General features: G+C 38.5%; 1 protein-coding gene across 1 annotated transcript in view; it reads right to left on the reverse strand.

Annotated features, from left to right (window-relative positions):
• Nucleotides 1–2,434: 2,434 nt before the first annotated feature.
• The window catches only part of CD109 (CD109 molecule), an 80,915-nt gene continuing 60,472 nt past the window's right edge, over nt 2,435–22,877 (reverse strand). Inside the window, exons 28-33 of the mRNA XM_082757264.1 lie at nt 22,337–22,492; nt 22,182–22,247; nt 14,731–14,867; nt 10,841–10,997; nt 10,327–10,429; nt 2,435–7,691 (exon numbers count right to left, since the gene is read on the reverse strand). Coding sequence (XP_082613390.1) covers nt 7,501–7,691; nt 10,327–10,429; nt 10,841–10,997; nt 14,731–14,867; nt 22,182–22,247; nt 22,337–22,492 — 810 coding nt within the window. The 3' untranslated portion in view covers nt 2,435–7,500. The remainder of the gene's footprint in view (nt 7,692–10,326; nt 10,430–10,840; nt 10,998–14,730; nt 14,868–22,181; nt 22,248–22,336; nt 22,493–22,877) is intronic.

Consider the following 22,877-nt stretch of genomic DNA (forward strand, 5'->3'; position numbering starts at 1 on the left):
TTGCAGCACACCCATCTGGTCTAGCAAACACTACTCCAAGTTTTCTGTCATCTGCAGCCTTGGTGAAGGTGCACTCAGTCTCATCATCCAGGTCATTAATTAAGAAGTTAAAAAGTACTTGCCCCAGTATTGACCCCTGAGGTACATCACTAGTGACTGTTCTCCAGCTGGACTGCAGCTATTCATCCATAAATGAGACTGAAAAGGATTTTAGTCTTGACAGGCAACAACAGCTCTGAAGGAAAAAGTAGATTTGTGAGACTTCAGGAGAGGAAGGGTTGCTGAGCTCATTTGCAAGACAGAGGTCGGGGTAAAAGAGATGAGCAAGGCTAAGCAGAACCTGAACTAGAAGCTGAAATGGATCCTGAAGCTCTTCCAAGGGCAAGCTGAAGGAACAGTGAGAAAACTATGAGGAGAATTAGGAAAACGAAGAGTTATGGACACTAAACTTCTAAAGCGTCAAGAATGACAGCTAAAATAGCAATTCATGTGAAAAATAATCTGAACATTAATTCAATTAGTATTTTATGAAGTCTTTTGGCATAAAGACTTCTAGGAGCTCTTTTAACTGCCACTTCAGCCCCCAAGCAGCCTTTAGCTCTGTACCTGAAAGGATTGCTCCTGTTACAGGAAAGAATAGAGTCCCCGAGGTTCTTCATGAGCACAAGAGGCCTGCCAGAATAGAGTTCATCACATCATGTTATGTATATTATTTCTGCTGAAATTAATGACAAGCTTCCACTAACTTAGAATCACAGAATCATAGAATATCCTGAGTTGGAAGGGACCCACAAGGATCATCGAGTCCAACTCCTGGCTCTGCATGGGACCACCCAAAATCAGACCATATGTCTGAGAGTGTTGTCCAAACACTTCTTGAACTCAGTAGGCTTGGTGCCATCAGCATTGCCCTAGGGGAGCCTGTCCCAGTGCCCGATCACACTCAGGATGCAGAACCTTTCCCTAACCCCCAGCCTGACCCTCCCCTGTCCCAGCTCCATGCCGTCCCCTCGGGTCCTGTCGCTGTCCCCAGAGAGCAGAGCTCAGCGCCTGCCCCTCTGCTCCCCTCGTGAGGGAGCTGCAGGCCGCCATGAGGCCTCCCCTCAGCCTGCTCTGCTCGGGGCTGAGCAAACCAAGGGACCTCAGCCACTTCTCGTATGTCTTGCCCTTTATACCTTTCACCATGTTTGTAGCCCTCTTCTGGACACTCTCTAGTAGTTTTTATGTCTTTATATTGTGGCACCCAAAACTGCACGCAGTACTCAAGGTGAGGCCACACTAGCAGAGCAGGATAACCCCTTCCCCCGACCAGCTCGCAATGCTGTGCTTGATGCACTACAGGGTACTGTTGGCCCTTTTTGTTGCCAGAGTACATTGCTGACTTAAATTCCAATTTGCCATCAACCAAAACCACCAGGCCCCTTTCAGAAGGGCTGTTCTTTAGCCTCTTGTCTCCCAGCCATTACATACATGTATATCCAGGGTTGCTACATCCTAGGTGCAGAATCCAACACTTGCTCTTGTTAAATTTCATGTGGTGGGTGATTGCCCGGCCCTCTAACTTGTCAAGATCTCTCTGCAAGAACTCTACCCATTGTGGAGTAAACAATTTAATGTCATCCACAGACTTAGTATACCTTCAAGTTCTGCATCCAAGTACTTTATGAAAACATAAAACATGAAAAGGGGAAGAAAATATGGTGAAAAGGACTCAAGGGCTTCTCTTCTCCAAGCTGAACAACCCCAGGTCTCTCAGCCTTTCTTTGTAGAAGTACTCCAGCCCTCTCATCATCTTCATTGTCCTCCTCTGGACTTGCTATAACAGCCCCACATCCATCTTGTGCTGGGGGGCCCAGACCTGGATGCAGCACTCCAGGTGGGGCCTCACAAGAGCAGATGGGGATTATCCCCTCCCTCGACCTGCTGGTCACTCCTCTGTTGATGCAGCCCAGGATGCTGTTGGCTGTCTCCACAATTTTTCCAGGCAGTGAAGTGAGGCACTGACAGGCCTTTAATTACCAGGGTCTTTTTTTTCTCCTGTTCTTGAAAACTGGGGCATTTGCCAGCTTCCAGTCAACTGTGACCTCTCCAGATTACCAAGACCACTGAGAAATAATTGAAGTATCACGATGACTCCATGTTGAATAAAACGTGTTATGATAACACAGTGCCTCAGCCTGAAAAGTACCAAACAATGATCTGCAAGATCATGTTCCAAGGCCTGACCATGGAAATCATCACTGCAGCACTTCAACTTAGAAGCATTAAAATACAGTTGAGGCAATGTGTAAGAAGTGCTGAGGATGGGCAGTCATACACAGTACAGAAATTGCCATCTCCTACAGATGACTGAATCGTTAAACAAGGAAACACTAGACATTATTACTAAAATTCATCTTTAATAAAATTTTAAAATAGCTATTGCAAACTTTATTTGAATAAAAATTAATCAATGACAATTTTTCAAGATCCTGTGAATCAGTCCAATTCCATATTTGTTCAATTATTTAAAAAGAAGCAATTTGCACAGCCAACATGTTAGTTCACTGTCATTTGATCAAAACAGCTCATGAAAGCATTCTTTTCCTACCATTTATGATTTGATCAAAAGTGAAAATACATGTATGTATGATGATCCTAATCTAGTTCTAAGTGCATTTCTGACCATCTCAAGGCAGACAAGAAGTTTAGTTCAAATTGCTTAAGGCCTTTCATGAAAAAACTAGAGATGTAATACCCAGCTAATGTGTGGTTCATTACATCTGCTTATATGAGCCAGCATTTTTATATTGTCTTCCTTATATTAGTATCCCGCCCAAAATAACAATATTAAAAATCACCAAAAAATAAAATTAAATATAACACCTTAAGATTCAAGCAAAGCTGATGAAGCTTTAGGGTAACCACTACAAAATACAGAAATAAAATGCATCGTGTGAAACTAATGAGAAATCTTAGCACTGGAGTTCTGGAGACTCAAATGTAGCCCATATACAAACGCCATTCATACACATCTAAAAAGAAAGAGCTACCCACTAGGAAAAATAAACACTGGGTTGATCCAATACAGCACAATGTCAGACTTTATTGCGTAAAATAGCATTAGTGCAATGATATTTTCAAGTGGCACACAAAAATATAATAAATTGAATAAGAAACAATAGTGAAGTCAAATTTATTTTGACATGGGGGAAGGGGAATCTAATAAAAACTCAAAAGGCCTGATCACAAAATTGCTGTTATAGTTTTATCTATAAATTACTAGTGATAAAATTTAAAGTCTCCTAGATATTTGGAGCACTAAACAGATAAAGCTGGTTCACTGCATACAAATTTATGGGAGAAAAAGAAAGGCTATAACAGAAAACAAAAAAAAAAAATTGACCATTACCAAAAAAAAAATGAATAAAGTGGGTGATTTTGTTCTCTTTGGTTAGTGTTTGAGATATCGAAATGATTCCATTAGGCACCAGTTGCTTTCCAAATATAATCTTTTCCTAAAAAAAACAGAACATCATACAACATTACTGGGCACTTCTTGAAAATCCTGTATGCTTTTAATTGCACATACATTGCACACTGTAGTACATTGGAGCCAGTATAATGGATATGTATATACATATGCTTTAACATAAATCTGCTTGAACCAAGAACTGTCAAGATTCACACCAACTTGAACACATTTGGAGAAACATTGCTAGGATATTATTCTGAAAACTTACTAAAAACAATTTTAGAATCCCAGGTCTGATTTTCAAAAGTGACTTTCAAGCCAAAAGAGAGGCAATGGACTTTGGCTCTTCAATTTTTTCTGTACCAGTCCAGCCAATTTTCTCTTTTATCATATGCCACTGATGTGCACAAGCCAGCAAGCTCTTGCTTTTGAAGTAAATAGGGGCATGAAGGTGCCACGCCAGGAACCAAAACAGACGTCGAGCTGGCCCAGCATGCAAAACTGCAAACTCTAAGGTGCTGTAAACCCATTTTAGGCAGCACTCATTACAGCATGAGCACTTCCTGTTATGTACAGCAGCATTCTGCACAGGTTTCTAGATGACACACATAAAGAAATCTGTAGAGAAAACTCAGCTAAGATCATGGATGACAGTGAAGGCAGAACGTGGAGTGCGAAGATTTAAAAATCTTTATAAACCTTTAAAAAGAATTAAGGTTTTGTTTTAAGGCCAGTCCGAAATAAATGATTATTTCTCAGTGATTTAATAAGATGTTAATGGACCTGCACAGACTATCTGTTGATAGCATGAAGCTGAAAAGGACACGAAGTACCAAAGAATACTTGGACTTCAAAGAGCAACCACACAAGAATGTTCATGCAATGCAAAAGGAAGACTCCAGCACAAAATACCTTTTCCTGACTGCTTTTAGCACCACTATAAAGCTTCTTAAAGACCTTGTTCAAAGATTTCCTAAAGTTTTTTTTGCTAAAAGATTTACCAGTAACTTCAGTGGGATAACTTCAGTGGGAGCATGATCCCTCTAACATCAAGCACTTGCTCTATAGAGTAACAGAATAAATACATATGCTGAACATTTGTGAACAGGTTCCTACACAACAATGAGGAAAACAAAAGAGTCACTGTGCAACATGGTATTACTTTTACTCTGATCCCTTCACTGCCAATACACACTACACAATACAAAATCCTCTGCAACTCATTCAAGGCAATAGTCATTGCTACAAAGTGACTGAAGGCATCTTTCAAGGCAACAGCGTTGGGAAGTTAAGGCCACCTGATGTAAACATTTGTCTAAAGTCATATGCTGTACATGGTACCTTTAAAATAACTTAAGAACAGAGGCATTTGGATGTCTGTAGTGATATACTACAGTAGAGAAAACAAAATAAAAAAGGATGTTTGTTCACTGACTGACAATTTCCGTGACATGGTGCATTATGACTGATGCTTCTTAGTAGGGTAGGCAAGGCAGCCAAGAGCCATTTAAAAACATGTGTTGTTTGTCTCAAAAACAAATGTAAGGGAATACTAATAAAAGCTGCTCTGTCTGAAATTAGGCTGAGCAGTTTGAGTCCATTTCTCCACAGAGTATTTGGGAAACTGGGACCGCCTGCAAAATAAAACTATGAATTTATTCCTACCATCTACTGCAAAGGAGTGGGTTATCTCTAGTATGTCTCCAGTAGAAAATAAACCTCTATCATAACATTAATCAGACATGAATGTCCCTCTTTAAAACTCTACATATAGTAGAGCTGAAAGTATATGAGCTTCATGTTCTTGAAATGACAGCAAATGGAGGCAAATGACATGTCAAGGCTGCTGTCCCCAAAGGCAAAAGATCTGCTTTTATCAAGAAATAAAACCCACAGCAAAACAATCCCAGTTTAGAGTGTGAATGTTTTTCGGTAAACTACACTTGGCACCATTCAGTCTATGCTCCCATCTATGAGTAAAGGATTTGAGACACAAGGATATATTTCATTTTTGCATCTTGGTATCTATTAGCTTTGGACCCCTATAACCAAGGGCATGACTTACAGAGGGTCATATTCTGCAGTCTGTTGACTAAGTAGTGCTTTGGATTTCAATACATACTATATCATTTCGTGTAGGTCACAGCAGCATGGGAACTCATGTTAAGGCACTAAACAACCACTCAAAGGGCTAGATCCAATGTGCACCAAAGACAAGTGAAAAGCACTAATTGGCTACAAAGAATTAGGCCTCAGCTCTGCCAGAGAGACTGAACAGAATCCCAAGTTTCTGAAAAATATTGTAAATTCTAAATACAGGTAAAGTAAAACAAATAATTCCACCTAAACTAGTTTTGTAGTTAAAAACCAGTATCTCATATTAAGAAAGCACCCAGTTCAAGAAATTCTGCCCTTTTCCATGCTACCATGAACTAATTTCCTTTTCTGAACAAAAATACACATAAGCATAAAATACAAAAATATACATTTTAAGCAGTAGCAAAAAAATGAATAAAAATTAGAAATTGCTCAAGGAAAGTGACTGACGTGTAATTCAATGTGTACATATACACACTCCGTCTCAAAAAGGTACAAAAGGAAGGGAATCAATAGCCTGAAAATTTCTGTTAGTCAGCATAACAACAATTAATTTCATTTTAATAAGTCAGAATGTTATCAGCTTCCTTATCAAAAAGAAGTAAGCATTAAATACCACAAGCAGTGTTCAGGAAGGATATGTGGGCTGCTCAACAGTGAAGAGGTTCACTTAGAAAGATGCTGGTGCAAGAGGGAAGAGCTCCCAAGCTTACACGTTTCCACGTTCATACAGACATTTAATTTTCCCCACGTGAAAACAGCCAGTTGGGCTGTAAATGTCTGCTGCTCCAGGAAGACCTCATCATCCCTCTTCCTCCCTCCCACTCTAGCAAGGCACTTAAACATATGAGGATATGCTTAAATGAGTCAATTATGTGTTCTGCTGAACACAGGATGTGTGTGGAGCCCACAGCTACTAAAAGCCTCCCTGCCTACAAAACCAGGACTTGCACCCACAGATGGCACTGAGTTGATATGTCACAAAGAACAATGAACAGCTCTTGAAGAGTTATGGCACTTAAGTTGTTAACAAGATGATAAGGCAAAATGCAAGACCTAAATGATCTCCCAGAGTGACATTTCTAGAAAAAAATCTTAAAACTGTCATCTCACTGACCATAAATATACTAGGGGACACCAGTATTCTCACATGGAAAGAGAATTAGGTTTCTTTCTGAATAACCCTGGGGGAAAAAAAAAAAAAAAAAAAAAAAAAAAAAAAAAAACTGTCTCAAACTTATATTCCATCTTCAATGAATTTACAGTAAAGACTTCCAGAGTAAAATCCATGAAAACATCCGGAGGCATTATTTTCAAACATGATTAACTTATGAATTGGCAAAAAATCCACCTGGCTTCTTTGCAATGATTAAAAAAAAGACTGACAATTTTCTGGAGTGTTCAGCAGTTTGTAAATGCAGCATTTTTTGGCTCTTGAATCTGCTCTGAAGCAAGCTTCTTTTATTTTTCATATTATTCCCCATGAGAGCACAGAGAAACTCAGTATTAGTGTTAAGTGTCATGTCTGCAGAACAGAACAATGCAAGCTCCCAGCACTCTGCTTACCAACATCGTAAAGGAAGAGGAGACAGTTTTTCAGAAAAGCACTGTAAACTAACATACACCCCTAAAAAAATATGCAAAAACGCTAAGGTAAAAGGGAGCAGGAACATGGAGCAAGGTTTGCATTTTCTCAGACTGCTTTCTTGGTAACTGTGCTTCTTCAGAAAATAACTTCAGTATGAAACTAACACTTGGAAAGTTTTTTCCAGCAGACGCTTAAAGAAATTTTCTGGCACAGCCAGAAATTTACCATATGGGCCAGCCCTGCTCTCCCTGAACACAGCAGGAGTTAGGTCACTAATCACTGAAGATGGGCTGGTATCTGAACATAAAATTTTCTTTGGCTAATTTATGGAAATGTTAGATGTGAAACAATCTGTTTCTTCTTAGAGTACCCAACTGCACAGCAAGTTTACATGAAGGACAAACAGCACACAGAACAAGGAAGCCAAGGAAGAGTGCTGAAGCAAGGCTAGAGAACCAGATTGGTGGCAAAGGCTGCAGTCACTTTCACACAAGTCACAAGGGGTTATACGTTGCATTACTTCTGAATTGTAGCTTCTCACTGCTCTTCTCCCTGTTTAGAAAGGATAATTAACATAAGTTAATGAACTTCTGAAGACTGTCCAACAAACGGAAATTCACAACTTAGTTTAAAAGGAGTTTGAGACTGACTGCTCATCCTTCCTGAAATAAGTATTCATAATGAACCAAATTTCTGAAATGCTATGTGGTTTCTAATAGAGTCCCATCTGCAGACAGAGAATTATGCCTTTAACCATTGGCCACATTCAGGGTGTAGATCTTGATTTAAATATACACACACAGTAACCTACATCCGCGTATCTTGGAAAGATTTTTATCAGATTAGCTTCACAAAGAAAGCCTTTTTAAAGGATGCACTAAACTCTAATGCAGACCTTGTCATACACTACAAAATCCTTCTTAGAGTGGGTGTTTAAGCCTGGAAATTAATATCTGTTCCTTTCACAAAGCATCAAACATTTTCAATACACTCAGACAAGTATACTGAGAAATACTCAAATGAAAGACCTGCAGTCATAGACTCAAATCTAAACAGTGAGTCCCAAACTGTTCAGAAAACCTGATCAAATGTTTTAGAGCGAATTTTGCCCCTACCGACTCGGGAGCCCCCATAATAAAGGAATTATGATGTTTTCCCTAGCAGGTTACTGGCTCTCACATGTAAGATATCAGTCTCTCATAACTGAGTCTTGTTCTCACTATTACGTCTGAGAGCTTCAGCTTCCTGACTCTGGGATTACCTACCTCACCTAGCTCTTGCTCCTGCATTTTGCTCCCCAGTTTCCTGAAGGGTTGCTACAGAGCCAAATGGACTAGAAGCCTGGAAAGCCATGCTCATTTCAAAAACATCAATGCATGTTAATTGCTTACAGAACAAGCTTTTGGAAAGTTTCATTTGCTTGTGGTTTGAAGATTTTCATTCCAACTAGAGACACTGCATTTTTATTTTTTTAATGAGCCAATAATCAGTTTCAGGCATCAGATAGTAAAAAATAAAAGATATCCTTAAAGGGCCAAACCCTTACTGAATAGTGACACCCAACAAGCTGTGAACAAAATCAGGTAAAAGTAGTAGCACAGTCATTTGAATGTGCTGAATAGCTGTGCATATTAACCCTGGCAGAGCTCACTGCTGGCACCACTATACTGGTACCCAAGCCAGTCCTCACACCTATGCTGGTTGTAATATCTACCATGGAGACATGCCTTTTTTGACAAATGCCAGAGCGTATGGACTTTTTAGACATCTCCTAGCTCTGAATATGAAGCAATGAAATCAGATGTGACTCTGCCTGTAACCATCACATAAAATACACACCTGCAGCATGGTTCACCAGCTACGGAACTGATAGAAATTAACAGAATAAAATAAAAGCACACCCCTGTATCAACATGTGTTTACATGTTGACCAAAAATATGTCTATGCTACATGGTAAAAGGAGTGAAATCTTGTAAAATAATATTTGAAGCAACCTTTTTCTTGGAGCTAAAGCCTTTTACTGCAGCACTGATTGTTATATAATTTTACTCATTAAGGATACTCATCCTTATCTTTAAATGAATATTTATTTATTCATTGAAAATTTGTGGATTCTAAATAGATTTAAATTGAATAACAGTATTTATACATATGCATTTATACATACTTTTTGTACACATATTCATTAGCCAGTACTCTTATAAAAGAGTAGGTCCTCAGCTCTTCTCCTAATCACTGAAGCATGTGGAAATTTGTTTTGGCCATAGATTCCAAGTGTTATGTGTTTGCCTTAAATAAAAATTGCTCCAAGTTGTTAAGCCACTAGGACTTAAAACATGCTCTAGGTTAGTGGGTATTTTAGCTACATCCTTTAATTTTCTATTTTAGTTTAAACTCCTGGGATTGAATAAACATTTCAGCCTAAATAGAAGAAATGTGATTTTTACTCAGCTAAAGCAGTACACATTTGTATTTGGTTGTCTTTTGTCCTACGCTAAAACAGATCAACATGGAGAAAATTGCTCATACAACTTTTTAATTCCTTATCTCAAACCAAGCCCAAATCATTAATAATGTTTCAGCTGTCTGGTATAATGAAAACCTCTCTAACGTCTTCTCCTGCAGCCTGTGATCTTTCTTTGCTTCTCACTTTGTACGTTTCTGCCTTTCTCTAAAATACACACTATTTAAAAAATAAAAAATAAAATTGAAATTGTTTTTCCCATGTACTTCTTTTTTTACATAACTATAGAAAACAAAACACTGACTTTTTCTCCAGTGAAGGGCTCTCTGATTAAACAAGAAACAGATGCAAAAGCTACTTGAAAGATAATCATTAACTTGGTAAGTGAACCGCAGTGAAGTTCCTGCTTCATTTTGGTAGTTTGCGGAACACATTGAGAACCATACTGAAAACAATTTATACCAGCTGACAATTAAGTTATGACAATTCACACCATCTATGGAACCAACCCATGAGAACAGCAAAATGTATACAGGAAAACACAACTGTTTGTTAGAAAACTTGGTGTGTCAACGTCAAAAATGTTGCAGTTCAATGGAAAATGTAAATTGCAGTGCAATGTGGCTTTCTATTCACTAAAATTTGTCCCATTTCCATGAAAAGAAACGTTATATTTTTAGCTTCTGAATCACTAAGATCCATTTGGAATGACTGACACTTACTAGGTTCATAGTAATCCATTATAGTCACTGAAGCATCTTGGATATTTGCCACTTTGAAGTCTCTCACAGCCGGAATATCCACACAAACCTGTGTTTCATTTAGCTAGAAAAACAGAAGAGAAACATCCTGAGAACCCTGCTGATGGTGGTTCATGGAAGAGATAAGAACTTCTAACTCATTGGCAGTTCTCTTCATTTATAAAGACTTGGAGCAAGGATGCACATAAAACCACTTATTTCACTTGTTGTTACTTCGGCCAAAACACAGACTTGTTAAAAAATTTACCTACGTATAAATGATTTTACAAGATTTTTGCAGTCTAGAAACACCTTACAATGGTGTTGCACCTATCCCATCAGTCTCTTTTTAAAAAATGGAACTCATTCAATGTAGATAGCAGTTGTTGGTTTCCACGAAGAATACAATCATACTGTCTTTCTGACTTTAAAATCTAACATTGGCAGTCAAGATTAGCATCACTGCAAATGCATTTCTCTGTTATTTTCAACTTACGGTGTCTAAGTATAGGTTTACTTTTCCATTTTCCTCTTCCATCTTCTTAATTGTATTGTCCAATGGAACGAAATCCGGTGACACAGAGAAACCACTGAGTAAGCCAACCTCCATGAGGACCATACCACTACTGGGAGCTGCACCAGAACCCAAGTACCTTTTCAAAATATGGAGGCAAAGAAAATTTTAGTAGAAACACAATAGCAAACTCTCCAAATAAATTGTTTAATTATTACATCTCAACAACAGAAGAAATAATGCTCAAGAATACTTAAGAAACAAATCAAACAAAATGCCATCAAGAAAAAAAATATCTAACAATAAAGAGATAAGAATGGATTTCTCTATTTTTTCTGCCTAATTTCAGCCACATACAAAAATTTAAGCTTAGAACTGACAAAACTACAGTATATAAATGATATGAGGGACAACACTAGGACAACATTGACAGCACTGGCATCTTGAAGTACATGTTTACATCACACATACATATGAAATAATGTGATTAAACGTATGAAAAGGAATATTTGAAAAGGAGATAATTAAGAAACCACTACAGGAACTCTTGCACTGAAATATTCATATTTCCACTCAAGGATGCATTGCTTTACTTTTATTCATTTTTGGAGAGTGAGATAAATGTCTCTAAAAAGTCTCGCAAACATTCCCATATGCCCTTGATATAGACTGATGGTTTCATTAACAAAATCATCATCAGATTGTTCCTCAAAACCACAGTTTTAGAATGCATGGCTGTGTTATGCATCCACTTTGTGAAAAACTGGAAATTTAATAAATTGAGTTCCTTCTTTATTTTTGTAAATAATGCTTATTATTACATTTTCTTCCAGTCTGAGAATCAGATGCTGGACTTAAAAGCTTTGCTCTGTTGAACAAGACACATATACCATGGCGCACACCAGAACTATCAAAATATATTTATGGTGTTCGGTGCTACAAGTGACACTTACGTGACCTACAAAAGATTGTACAGCTTTAAATAAAGTAGGTGGCAGAAAAACTTCCCTTCCTCCCTTGTCATGACAGGTAAATGACTATTGTACTAGAATAGAAGTGTCTCCAACCCTCATTTTGAAGGCCTGACAGTAGTTGAAAATAATTGAATAAAACTATTTCTTTGTAGAGTTGGATGGTTTAAAAAAAAAGGGAAGACTTTCTTTCAAAGCAAGGCTATTAAGCCTGGCAGGATAGTTGATTGAACACAGATATGATTTTGAAAGAAATACAGCACAACTGCTGACTTTAGTTGGCGCATGAGATTAGAAACAAATGAAACCATCTGTTGGATAATGGGCTACACCAAAGTGGCTGCTATTGAAAACAAATAACAGAATTGGAACTGGATGTAACTATTTCTGCTTAATTACCAATGAGAGAAGACAAAAATACCCAACCTGTTTAGGTAACCTGGGGTGCCACCAAAGTACAACCAGGTAACCCAACTAGCATGGTATTGCCAGGAAGTGGAAATAATACATCCCTAGAAGTGATAAAGGTCTGGCTCCCTTACTTAAGGGGGGGAGTGAGAGGGAGAGAAGGTGGGATAACCTGCAGATTGGAGAGAAAAAAAAACTGCAGAGCTGCAGCCTCCGTTACTGGATTATGCATACTCACAGCTGGATAAACTGGTTGAGATTTCAGCAGTCTTTGCATTTACCTGCTTTGGTTTCTTTACCAAAAAGCCATGTCGCATTGTAAAGATTGTAACTGGACCAGCTGTAAACTGATTCATGAATTTAATATAGTTAATGCATATACTATATATGGGGCTGAGGAGAAGAGGAGGACTAGTGCATCAAGCCAAGCAACCAGAGGTGAAGTCTCAGTTTAAATAATAGAAACACAGAATAGTAGCACTTACACTGCTCCACTTTCCATGACGGAGCTGATGGATCTTAATGTTCCAAGTATGCACCCAGGGGTACTTTTATAATGCTGCTAGATCTTCCCAATATCCTTTGAACACTTTGCAAGTAAAACATCATCCTACAGCCTTCTAGAGATAAGTCCCTTCCTATCTGTATTCCTGAGTCAAAGTGCTGAGCTAGAATATCAGAATGCTCATCCCAGGTTTATCCCAGACCCATCATGTAAGCCTTTACACATCAGGATTTGGTGCTAGGCTTTAAAAAGCTGTTGATACTTCACAGAAAACCAAGAGAAAAAGCCCATTCTATTTCAAGAGCTCTCATATATTCTAGTGTCCTGACCACCATCTGTATGCCTGAATTGGTTAACAGAAACACATAAAAACAGGGATCTGGCTTTGTGCCTGCTGGATATTTTCCAAATTAAATCAATCCTCTCCACACTGACATCATATTCACTATAGCTATTATTTGTGTGATGGTGTCACCTAGAGGCACCATCTCCGGTCACAGCTCCGCTGTGCAGAGCATGAAAATAGTCCTAGCTATAACAAGTTTAAAATTTAAATAAATAACAATAAGAGGACATAGAGGAAAGGAATGTAAGCGTGAACTTGGTTGATCAGGTGATACTTTACAAATCCTGCATTTATAAGGAACCCATTATAAGATGAAAAGAAGTAAATAGTGTTTCAAGAAGTATTGACAAGGAACAGATGATTTCCTTCAATACAAAGAGTGTAGTCACCTCAACATCCTTGTAGATAATAAGAAATATAAGATTATAAAATGTAAATACATATGTAAAAAGAGATAGTGTCCTCAAGAGTTTTCTGTGAAATACTCAAATGCGCTTTAATGACAGGAAGATGTATCTACTGAGAAAATCACAAGAACATCTTTGTGTGTTTGTTTGCGATACATGTATAGGCACTTTTTCAGCAAGTAAAAAGGAGGCAGCAAAGCAGTCAAAGAAACAACCTGGTTTAATGACTGGCTGACCTAGGAATATGCAATATGACTATTCAGTGTCACCAATTCTCAGCTGATTCAATTTCTCACAATGTACAACGCATCCAGTGACTGTTCTATGGTCTCTGAGATGATACTTCAGCAATCTCAACTCAGTTCCTAGTAGATGTTTACTGAACAAGAAGCATCATCCCAGATGCACCCTCACAGCCCTTATTTAGGGGAAAGAATAAAATGATTTTGTACAGAAAAATCATCACCTCTTTCAACTCTAGAATCATGTTCACATTAAGTTACATTACTGAAATCATAAAGACATGATATATATAAATGAAAGACCACAACACTTGCACAGTAAGACAAACTGCAGTTGAAGTTAACATTACAAAGACATGGATTTTGACTCGTCAAAACTGTTCCAAGCTAAGTTTATTAACAGAGATGAACAAAGAATGATTACTTCTATTTCATAATGTTTTTTAACACTTCAGAAATTTGCTTCTCTTTTTATAAAAGGAGGTATCTACTTCTATATCAAAAGCAAAGTATTCTGTTCATGAAGGGTAAAGTTATGGGACTGTTCCCACAGTCTGTTACTAGAACATGGAAGACAGAGGTTCAATTTTCAAGTCTGTCCAGGGTTCTCAGTATAGCTAAGAAGCACTTGCACCAAATAAGCTTTTAAGTTTTTTCTTTTATTTCACACAAATTCTTCCATATACCTCTAACATGTAGGTAGACACTATATTTATGCAAGCCAGTAAATAAAAAAATCTGTCCAGCAAACATTTTGCACAAAGGATCTATTCATATCCATCAGCTGTCACTAGATTTATTGCCTTACAAATTGCTTCTTAGTTTAATTACTAATGTCTTTACAAAGTAATTCTTTTACTCTCTTTAATTGTATGTTAAAATGCCATACACTAGTATATTCATGCAAACATATGGGAAGTTTACCTTATTTTAAGCAACACAGCTGTTGTGTAGACAAAGAGGTACATGAGATGCTCCAATTGAATTACCTACCTTGTGCACACATTCAAGGTCAAATGGTTCATATCATCTTTGTCATCCTTTACATCAACATTCAAGTCAAAAGCTTCTTGTTTTCGCACAGATCTGAGCTTCTGATCAGCGTATTTTGTGTTGTAAATAACATTGAGCTGTGGATTGAATATAGAGACATTATAGGACATATGCAAAACAAATCTATGGAGTTAAGACACTAACAGTAGAATGCCAGAGGTATGATCATATGAGACAGGATATATGACCTTGTATCTGACAGTTGGACACAAGATCCCAAGGGCAATCTCTGAAAGATATATTTTCTGAACATTTTATTATGCAGCCCAAACCAAAAACCAATGCAATTAGCTGGACACATCTGAGTCAAACACAAAGTAGCTCTAGGAAAATGGGCAATTTTCTTCCTAGTTGCTTTCTGCTGGTTTATAATGTGTGCAGCTACTTCCTGACAGTATGAAATGGGATGAATGAAGGCAAACTTCAGAGACTGACACCCACTGGGTTAAAAAAAAAAAAAAAAAAAAGGCTGGAAATAAAAGAGCAAGAGCAAATACATAGCATATGTACAGAATTTGTCTTCAGTTTTCATGTCACAGCATTCATACACTCAAAACAGATGAGGAATAGCACGTCACTCCACCCTTGAAATAATGTAGTTTTTATGCACTAAGAAGTTTCATCACCTGTTTCATCTGTGGAAAGACAAAGCTATACTCACTCTGCTTCAAAGACAGAGCTCTTGCCCTTTCTGCTCAATGAGTGCCAAGCTCTGTTAAGTGAGCCAAGTAAGAAAGTATGACAGGATGTTCAATAGAGGACAGTAACAATATAAACAAGTTCATCTATTAAGCACAGTTTAAAGAGTTTCCAGTTCTTTTAGCATAGATTGTGCATAAAATGCTTGAAGCAGTGGTAGAAGACTGGTAAAACCAGAAGCTCTTAGAGGTGGTGTGAATAACTGGGGAACAGCCTGATTATCTCAACAACCTATAAAATTACCACTGCCAACAGCCAAAGCAGAAATGCTGGAGCTGAAATTGAAGAACAAATAACTCTCATGTTATCAGTTATGACAGAAAATTATGTATAAAAAAAAAAAAAAAAGGCTGTACTGCCTACAGAATTGAACCTGATGAGGTAAAGAAACAGTTGAATTGTTACTTGCAGTAGTTCTTTAAAACTGCATTGGTACTAGACTGGAGGATGAAAAATGTGACAGCAATTCTTAAAAGAGTACTGGAGGTCTACAGAACAGCAGATTTTACGTAAACTCAGTATCTGTATCAGAAAACACAGCGGAAATTACACAAGTAAATGTGACACTTTTAAGAATACCTGTTGCTATCAGTTACCCTAATTAAGCAAAAAAACATGGACAGAGCTCCACCTGGATGTTCCTGGATGTTACGCAGGCACATAGCTGGTTAGGAAGATAACTAACCAAAGATACCAAAACAAAAGAAGATGCCAAGGGTTAAAAGGCTGTTAAAAGGTGAGACTGGAGGGTACAAGTACACAAAAGGAGTGAAGTCCTAAAGCAATCTGTGCTGGATGACCACTGTTAAACATCTTTAATTGATGTAGAAAACGAGGTGAATGTTGATGCAGTAAAGTTTGCTGATCATGCTAATTCATTTGAGGCAGCAAAGATAAGGATTACTGCAAAGAGTTGCAGAATAAAAGAATTTTTATGTACATAATGGGCTTCCAACCAATTACTTACTACTTACTTGCTTATCTATGAAAATATCATCTCAGTGTTCAGCGGTCATCAAAAATATCAAATAAAATGTTGAAAAAGAAATAAACAAAGGCTAGGAACATCATAATGACACACTATAAAGCCAAGGTGAAGCTTCTGTACTCCAAGAAAGATATGGTATTATTTCAAAAGGCACAGATAAATTTGACTAAGCTGATCAAAGGCAGAGAATAATTTCCATTTAAGAGATGGTAAAATACATGACAACTCTTCAGCCATAAGTTGGAAGGACACGGTTAAGGGTCTAGAGAATAGTGACCGTCATGGGAAAGATGAATAGGAAACAGTTTTTTCATGCAACACAAGATTAAATTGTGGAATTCCTTCCCACAGGATGCAGTAGGTGTTAAACTGTACAAGAGTTCAAGGGCAAAATAGGTAACTTCATGGAATCCCACTGAGATTTTCTATGCCTAAAGAAACTATCTCCAGACAAAGATCTCAAATAATACAAGGTAAGAGGTAGAAAAGACAATCAGGTAACATATGTCATTATCTTGTTCTTACACTCCCACCTAAGCATCCATCTCTGGCTATTGTGGAAAACAAAACATTGGGCAGGACTGGGCTTTGCTCTGCCCCAAGACAGTTCCTCTTATACCTACTCTCCAAATAAATGAACTATGGGGAGCAGATTCAAGAGGAGGAAAAGGTAGCACTTCTTCATGCACTACACCATTAGCTGTACAACTACTTGCTACAAAAAGCTGTGGTTGTCAAAAACTTAGAAAGATTCAAAAAGTAATGCATTTATGGAAGAAAAATCTATTGAAGAAAAATCTACCAAGCCAGAGATGGCACAAAGATGACCTGTGGATTGGGAAGGCCCCACAACACAGACTGGTAAAGGACAGAAGGGTATACCAGTGAAATATCACTCCACATTTGCCCTGTTCTAGTAACCTTCATTGGTCACTGTGGGATAAATAATGAAAAATACCAGTTGTCCCAGTGCATCCGCTCTAACGTACTCATGTTTTTATAGCCAAAAAAGACATAAAAAGTGAAATTTATCTTTAAGAAGACATTCTAAGGTGTTTTAGACTGATCAACACCCCATGTGATGTTGATGGTAACTGCAGTATCCCTTTGCTATGGTACACACAGGACATCACCTCTGACAGAGGACAAGAGAAGAGGTTGGTGACTCAGAACTTCATTGAGATGAATCAGAAAGCTCAACTTTCAAAACCCTAGAATGACAAAATCAAATATAAGAAACTATGAAAATATTTATTATCAAAGATTAGTTGATATTTATTTGACAGAACTGTGATTTTCAACGATGATGAAAGTTTTCATACAGTTTTCACAGATAAATAATCATTACATGTTCCCTCAGTCATCAAGATGGCAGAGGGAACTTCGTTTTTGTACAAAAATAATCAGAGTATGGCTCAAATAATTCCTCTTTCAAGACCCCAGTATGCACTTTGCTTGGCTAAAGAAAAGGGAGCGAAGAGGGCTTCTGGAAAATTATATTCCCTTTTCAACAGTTTCTGGCAGCAAAAGGAAAACTGACAGTCCAAATTTAAAGGTATGACGAGGGTTGTCCAAGTTATAGGATAGAAAGTCAGTGCAAATGGATGAGTTTTAATTTCTCATCTTTGTTTTTGTTACTACATCCCTCGCTCCTTGATATGAAAGTTATGTTCTTTCTTTCTTTCAGTCTACACATATCTGTATTCCTGTCAACCTGCCCAGCATTCCTGAATTTATCACGCTGTGTGAGTGAAGAGACAATTCTGTACAGACACTCAGAACAGTAGTGGTGTAACAGCGAAGATTTATCTGTACAACTGCTCTGCAGAAGAAGACTCTACCAAGGAGAAAGCCAGCTTAGAAGCCTGCCAGTTAAAGGCATGCAGAAAATTTGGTAAAAAGACAAGCTGGCAGCACCTCAGCGATTTGTCATCACAGAAAAAAAGTTGTTTCAACTTTTGCCAGAAAAAGCTAATGAATGGGAACTTACTGCCAAAGCAGGATGTCTGAAACTACATACTGAACAGGTCAATCAGCTAGTATTTTCTTGGAGTGAGTTATTGCTGTTACGGTCTGACTTTCTTTTCCTGACTTCTCATGACAATGAAGGGAAAATGTTTTTCACAACAGAGTTTAATTAAAGCCTCCTCCTTTATACACTGTTATTTTGGGGACAGAAGGCTATTAAACAGAAACTAGCATTAAATCAACAAAACAAGCAACTGCATTTCATCTTAACCCCTTTAAAAAAAGGGACTGCCAAAGCTAAATGCAGAATTGATCCACTCTTGTCACTCTGCAACCAGTCCTGGTGAGGGGCCCAAGAAAAGAAATTTGAAATTTTCTGCGTGAAAGAAGTCCTTGTAACAGTCTCTGATCCAAGCAACAACATTAGGTTTCAAAAACATTAATCATTTATATTACTCTAATCAATGTCTCTTTATTTTTTGTTCAGCTAGCTTCATAAATGTGCTTGACAGGGTATGAATTCAATGAAATCGTCTCCAATTATTTTCCTATCCCTTTTTGACTGGTTAGTTCACAGTGTATCTTTTTTGAATAAGATCTAGTCCTTTGCCTAAGCCTAGTAAAAATATGGTGAGTGGAAAAAACAGTCAGTGCTTTTCAGTAACGAGTAACAGGTGATCCTCAGTTTTCTTCTCACTCCCTTCCTCTACCAAAGACACAGACTATGTCTACCCTCTGCCATGTGAGAACTGCTGGTTTAGCTCTCATACATGCGAGTCCAGGTTTATTCTGAAAAAGGATGGATGAGAGGAGCGATGCCAGCCAGCGGTTCCTGCCATGGAGCAGAGGGAGATGTAAGATCCTCTCCAGACTGCTCTCTCTTTCTGACCAGGTGATCAAGGGGATCTTGCTCACTTTGTCCATATCCATCCTCCTCAAGCCTGCCAGACCTGCCCTTGATGCTAGTCTTGGATTTCAGTGGCAACCTCCTTCATCCCAGAAGGCATGGGCCATGCCACATTTTTGAGGCATTTGCCAAGCTCAGTTCACAGTGGCTCCAGACAGTGAAGAGACATTTCTTCCAAGACTTTCAGCAGACCACCTAGATCACTTTTTCGACTCCTTTATTTTTAGGACCCTTGCATATACCCTAACCCTACAACCATCCTCTCCTTCCCCTTGCAGGGTAAGTGCCCTAGGACATCCCAAGTTTATACTCACATAATGAAGGGATAAGCTAGGAGATTCTGTTGACAACAGGACCACAAAACTAAGTACGGTGTCTGCTTTTGCAGTTGCACTTTTATAAATACATTTTATGAGATCCTGCAGGGTCAAAAGTGAAGGCACTGCCAACTCATATACACAGACAAAAAGCTTTTTTTTTTTTCTAAGAAACTATTCTGTTGGGAAAGCAGCCTTTTCCATTAATGGACCAACTCTTGTGTTTTCTGATAATTAAATGAATTACTGTTTTGACATGCTACATTTGGCCAGCAAGTCAAATCCCAGAACAGTGAATCTCACCACTGTACTTTGGCGGGCCTGAGACAATGAAACCCAGCTGAAGAAATGCGATCACAATGTCATATGCTATCTGATTTATTAAATGAAACCCAGATCTAGCTTGTGTCTGGGAAAAGGAGAAATCTCATTCAAATGGCATCAGTGTACTTTTTATTTTAGAATACCAGACCTGCCAAAGGAAGCAGAAGGAAAGAATTGGGCCCAGCTAAGAAAAGTTTTTGGAGAAACTACTCCAGCGTGTTAAGTACAGTATTTTGAATCAAGTCACACTATTTCTGCCCCAAAGCTGCAAAGCAAAAAAGGCAACAGCACAGTGACCTGAATGAAGATGGTAACCTGGTGCTGGGTCCTGAACACCAGTTATTTGGGATTATGTTTGCATGCTCATGCAACAAACCAGAAACTTGAACCATGGTGCTATACACCCTCAAGGAGCCCACTAACCACTGGGTTAACTGCTAACTATTGTAGGTGGAAGAGCTCAGCTTGGTCCTTATCAGACATGCTGATTTGGATGTGTAATTCACCTCCTGGCAAAAACTTAATTGGAACCAATGCTTCCACAAAAGGCACTCATTTCAACAAATTAGTCTTTTCCAGCAAGAAACAATTCACTGAAAGGTTTCTGATCAGCTTTTATGACAAAACATCAGGGAGTATTTCTCAACAATTATTAGTTAAGTAATCTTAGCTGTTCTGGAGCCCTGCTCTGTTACACTACACACACAATTTGAAATGATAGATGTGTAAATGCTGTCCTGCTGAGATGTTCATTCCTATTTTGGCCTAATGGGCTGAATCTAAGATACCTGCCAGAACTTCTGAACTCTTCGGAACACATCATTTGCACTTCAGGGAATGAATAAACATGGGTATGGGTTTATGGTGCTGTGGGTTTTGCAAAACGGTGCAGAATGAATGAGGTATAGCTCCAGCTGCTGGTCATTGCTGATAGGTAGTCATGGCTTCTTTATGAATGGCAAATACGCTTTTGGATGAAAGACAACCATCAGCGTGCCTTTTTGCTTTCCAGATGCATAGGAACACTGAAGTGAAAGTTGGACAGGAAAGGACTTGAGATGGAATCTAACCAGGCACAAAACCTTGAGATCATTAAAGGTGACCTGTGTTCAGCTTTCCCAGGTATGAGTAGAAGGAGTCCAGTAGGAACTCTGCCCTGTTTTGTGCTAGACTCAGCAACTGTAAGTTTATCTATTTACTTGTAATAGAGCAATTCTGTCATGCTCAGAGACTAACATTCATGCGCTATCTGTAGTTTTTCAAAAGTCTTCTCTTTCACCCATCTGGTTCCAAGCCTTCATCACAGATCATACAATGGGGAAAAACAGACCCATTAGTCAAGATCATGTCAGATCCAATACAGCCTTCTTCTCTTATGATATTTCTCATTAGGTTAGGGAAAATTTCGAAGGCAAAATTTGTTCAGAACATAATCTGTTATGTGGAAAGAGCAAGCAGCTTAAATGCATAAAACGCCTATTTACGGTTTGCTAATTTTAAAATACAGTATGTGCTGACGTCAGCTTAATTTGTTTAAATATAAGTAAAGATGTTTGAAGTTATACCACTAAAACAGCCTTCTGCAGCACTGGCAGAGAGGGGATCATTATACCTCCTTCCACTCTTTGCCATGTCCTCCTGATGTCTTGCCATTTTGGCTAATGCTAAGCACGTACTATTGGCAGTTTGCAGGATCCTTTGATTCTTTTATACTACTTCAGAGCAGCATAAAAATTGCTGGCAAACCTGGCTGTAATACCTTTTTTTTATTTTTAGCTTTTCCACTGTTGTTGCATTCTACTTCAACAAAATCAAAATAATTCTAATAGCTAGTAGCATGCTCATGCTGTCCATGGGCCTTTTTTTACCATGGCCTTTGTGACTGACAAAGTACCCCTGCATTTCCGCAGGAAGACAGGGTCATTTTGATATGACTGTGATCCACAAAGTGCTCCAAAACTGTCAATCATCCAACAGCACTTAAAAGGGCCAGCCATTCAGCATACACAATTACGTGAATATGCACATTCACATAACATTAGGGTCACAGCATTTCTCAAGAAGGAAAGTGCTTTGGTATTGGTTTAAGACATTTCAGAAGACTGTTCTTACTGACATATTTAATAAAGCTTCCAAAATAGATACCTTCTTTTTAGAGAGTATATCTTTAGATAAAATAACTGCATACCTGAAAGACAGCAAACCCGCTTCCCTCCGCTGAAACTGTAACTGTCATTGGTTGCACAGGGGGAATCTAAAAGAAAGACAGATGAGCAAAACAGTATTTTCAAAACACTTGCAGGCAGCAGGCTTTACAAAGGCATTTCTCGCTTTCTACAGTACCTCCTTGGTCTGAAGCAGGAAGCGGTTTTGAGTACCAATGGAAAATACTTCTGGAGTTTTCAAAGAAGGCGCTGTCACTGTTACATTCATCTCTGTTTTGTGTGCAGTGGTGAGCGCTGCAAATAGACTCAAGGCTTGCAGAGCTACTACAGTGTCCTGTTGAGAGAAATAAATATTTCAGTGTTAAACAGAAGAACTCTGCACAGTGAACCGTATGGGCCATGCCTGTAAGAGTTCATGCTTCCTTCTTGCTCCTTTTGTTGACTATACTGGAGTCTTCATACACCTACATCCACATCTCCACTGGGATTCCACTGGCGTGAAGGATCCCAGTGCAGAAGAGGGACAACAACACAGGGCAATGATTAGACACCATGACTTGCAATGGAGAATGTGGTGGGAGCCAGCAAAGGGAGCTTCGTGCAAGCTATACAGAAGACCCAACACCCTGATAGACGTAACAGTCAGAATCAGGCACCATCCAGACTGAGGAGAAAGCCAGTGAAGGAAGTAATGATTCTGCTGTTTTACAGACGTATGC

The sequence above is a fragment of the Aythya marila genome (genome assembly GCF_965140915.1).
Source record: "Aythya marila genome assembly, chromosome: 3".
NCBI classification, from domain to species: domain Eukaryota; kingdom Metazoa; phylum Chordata; class Aves; order Anseriformes; family Anatidae; genus Aythya; species Aythya marila.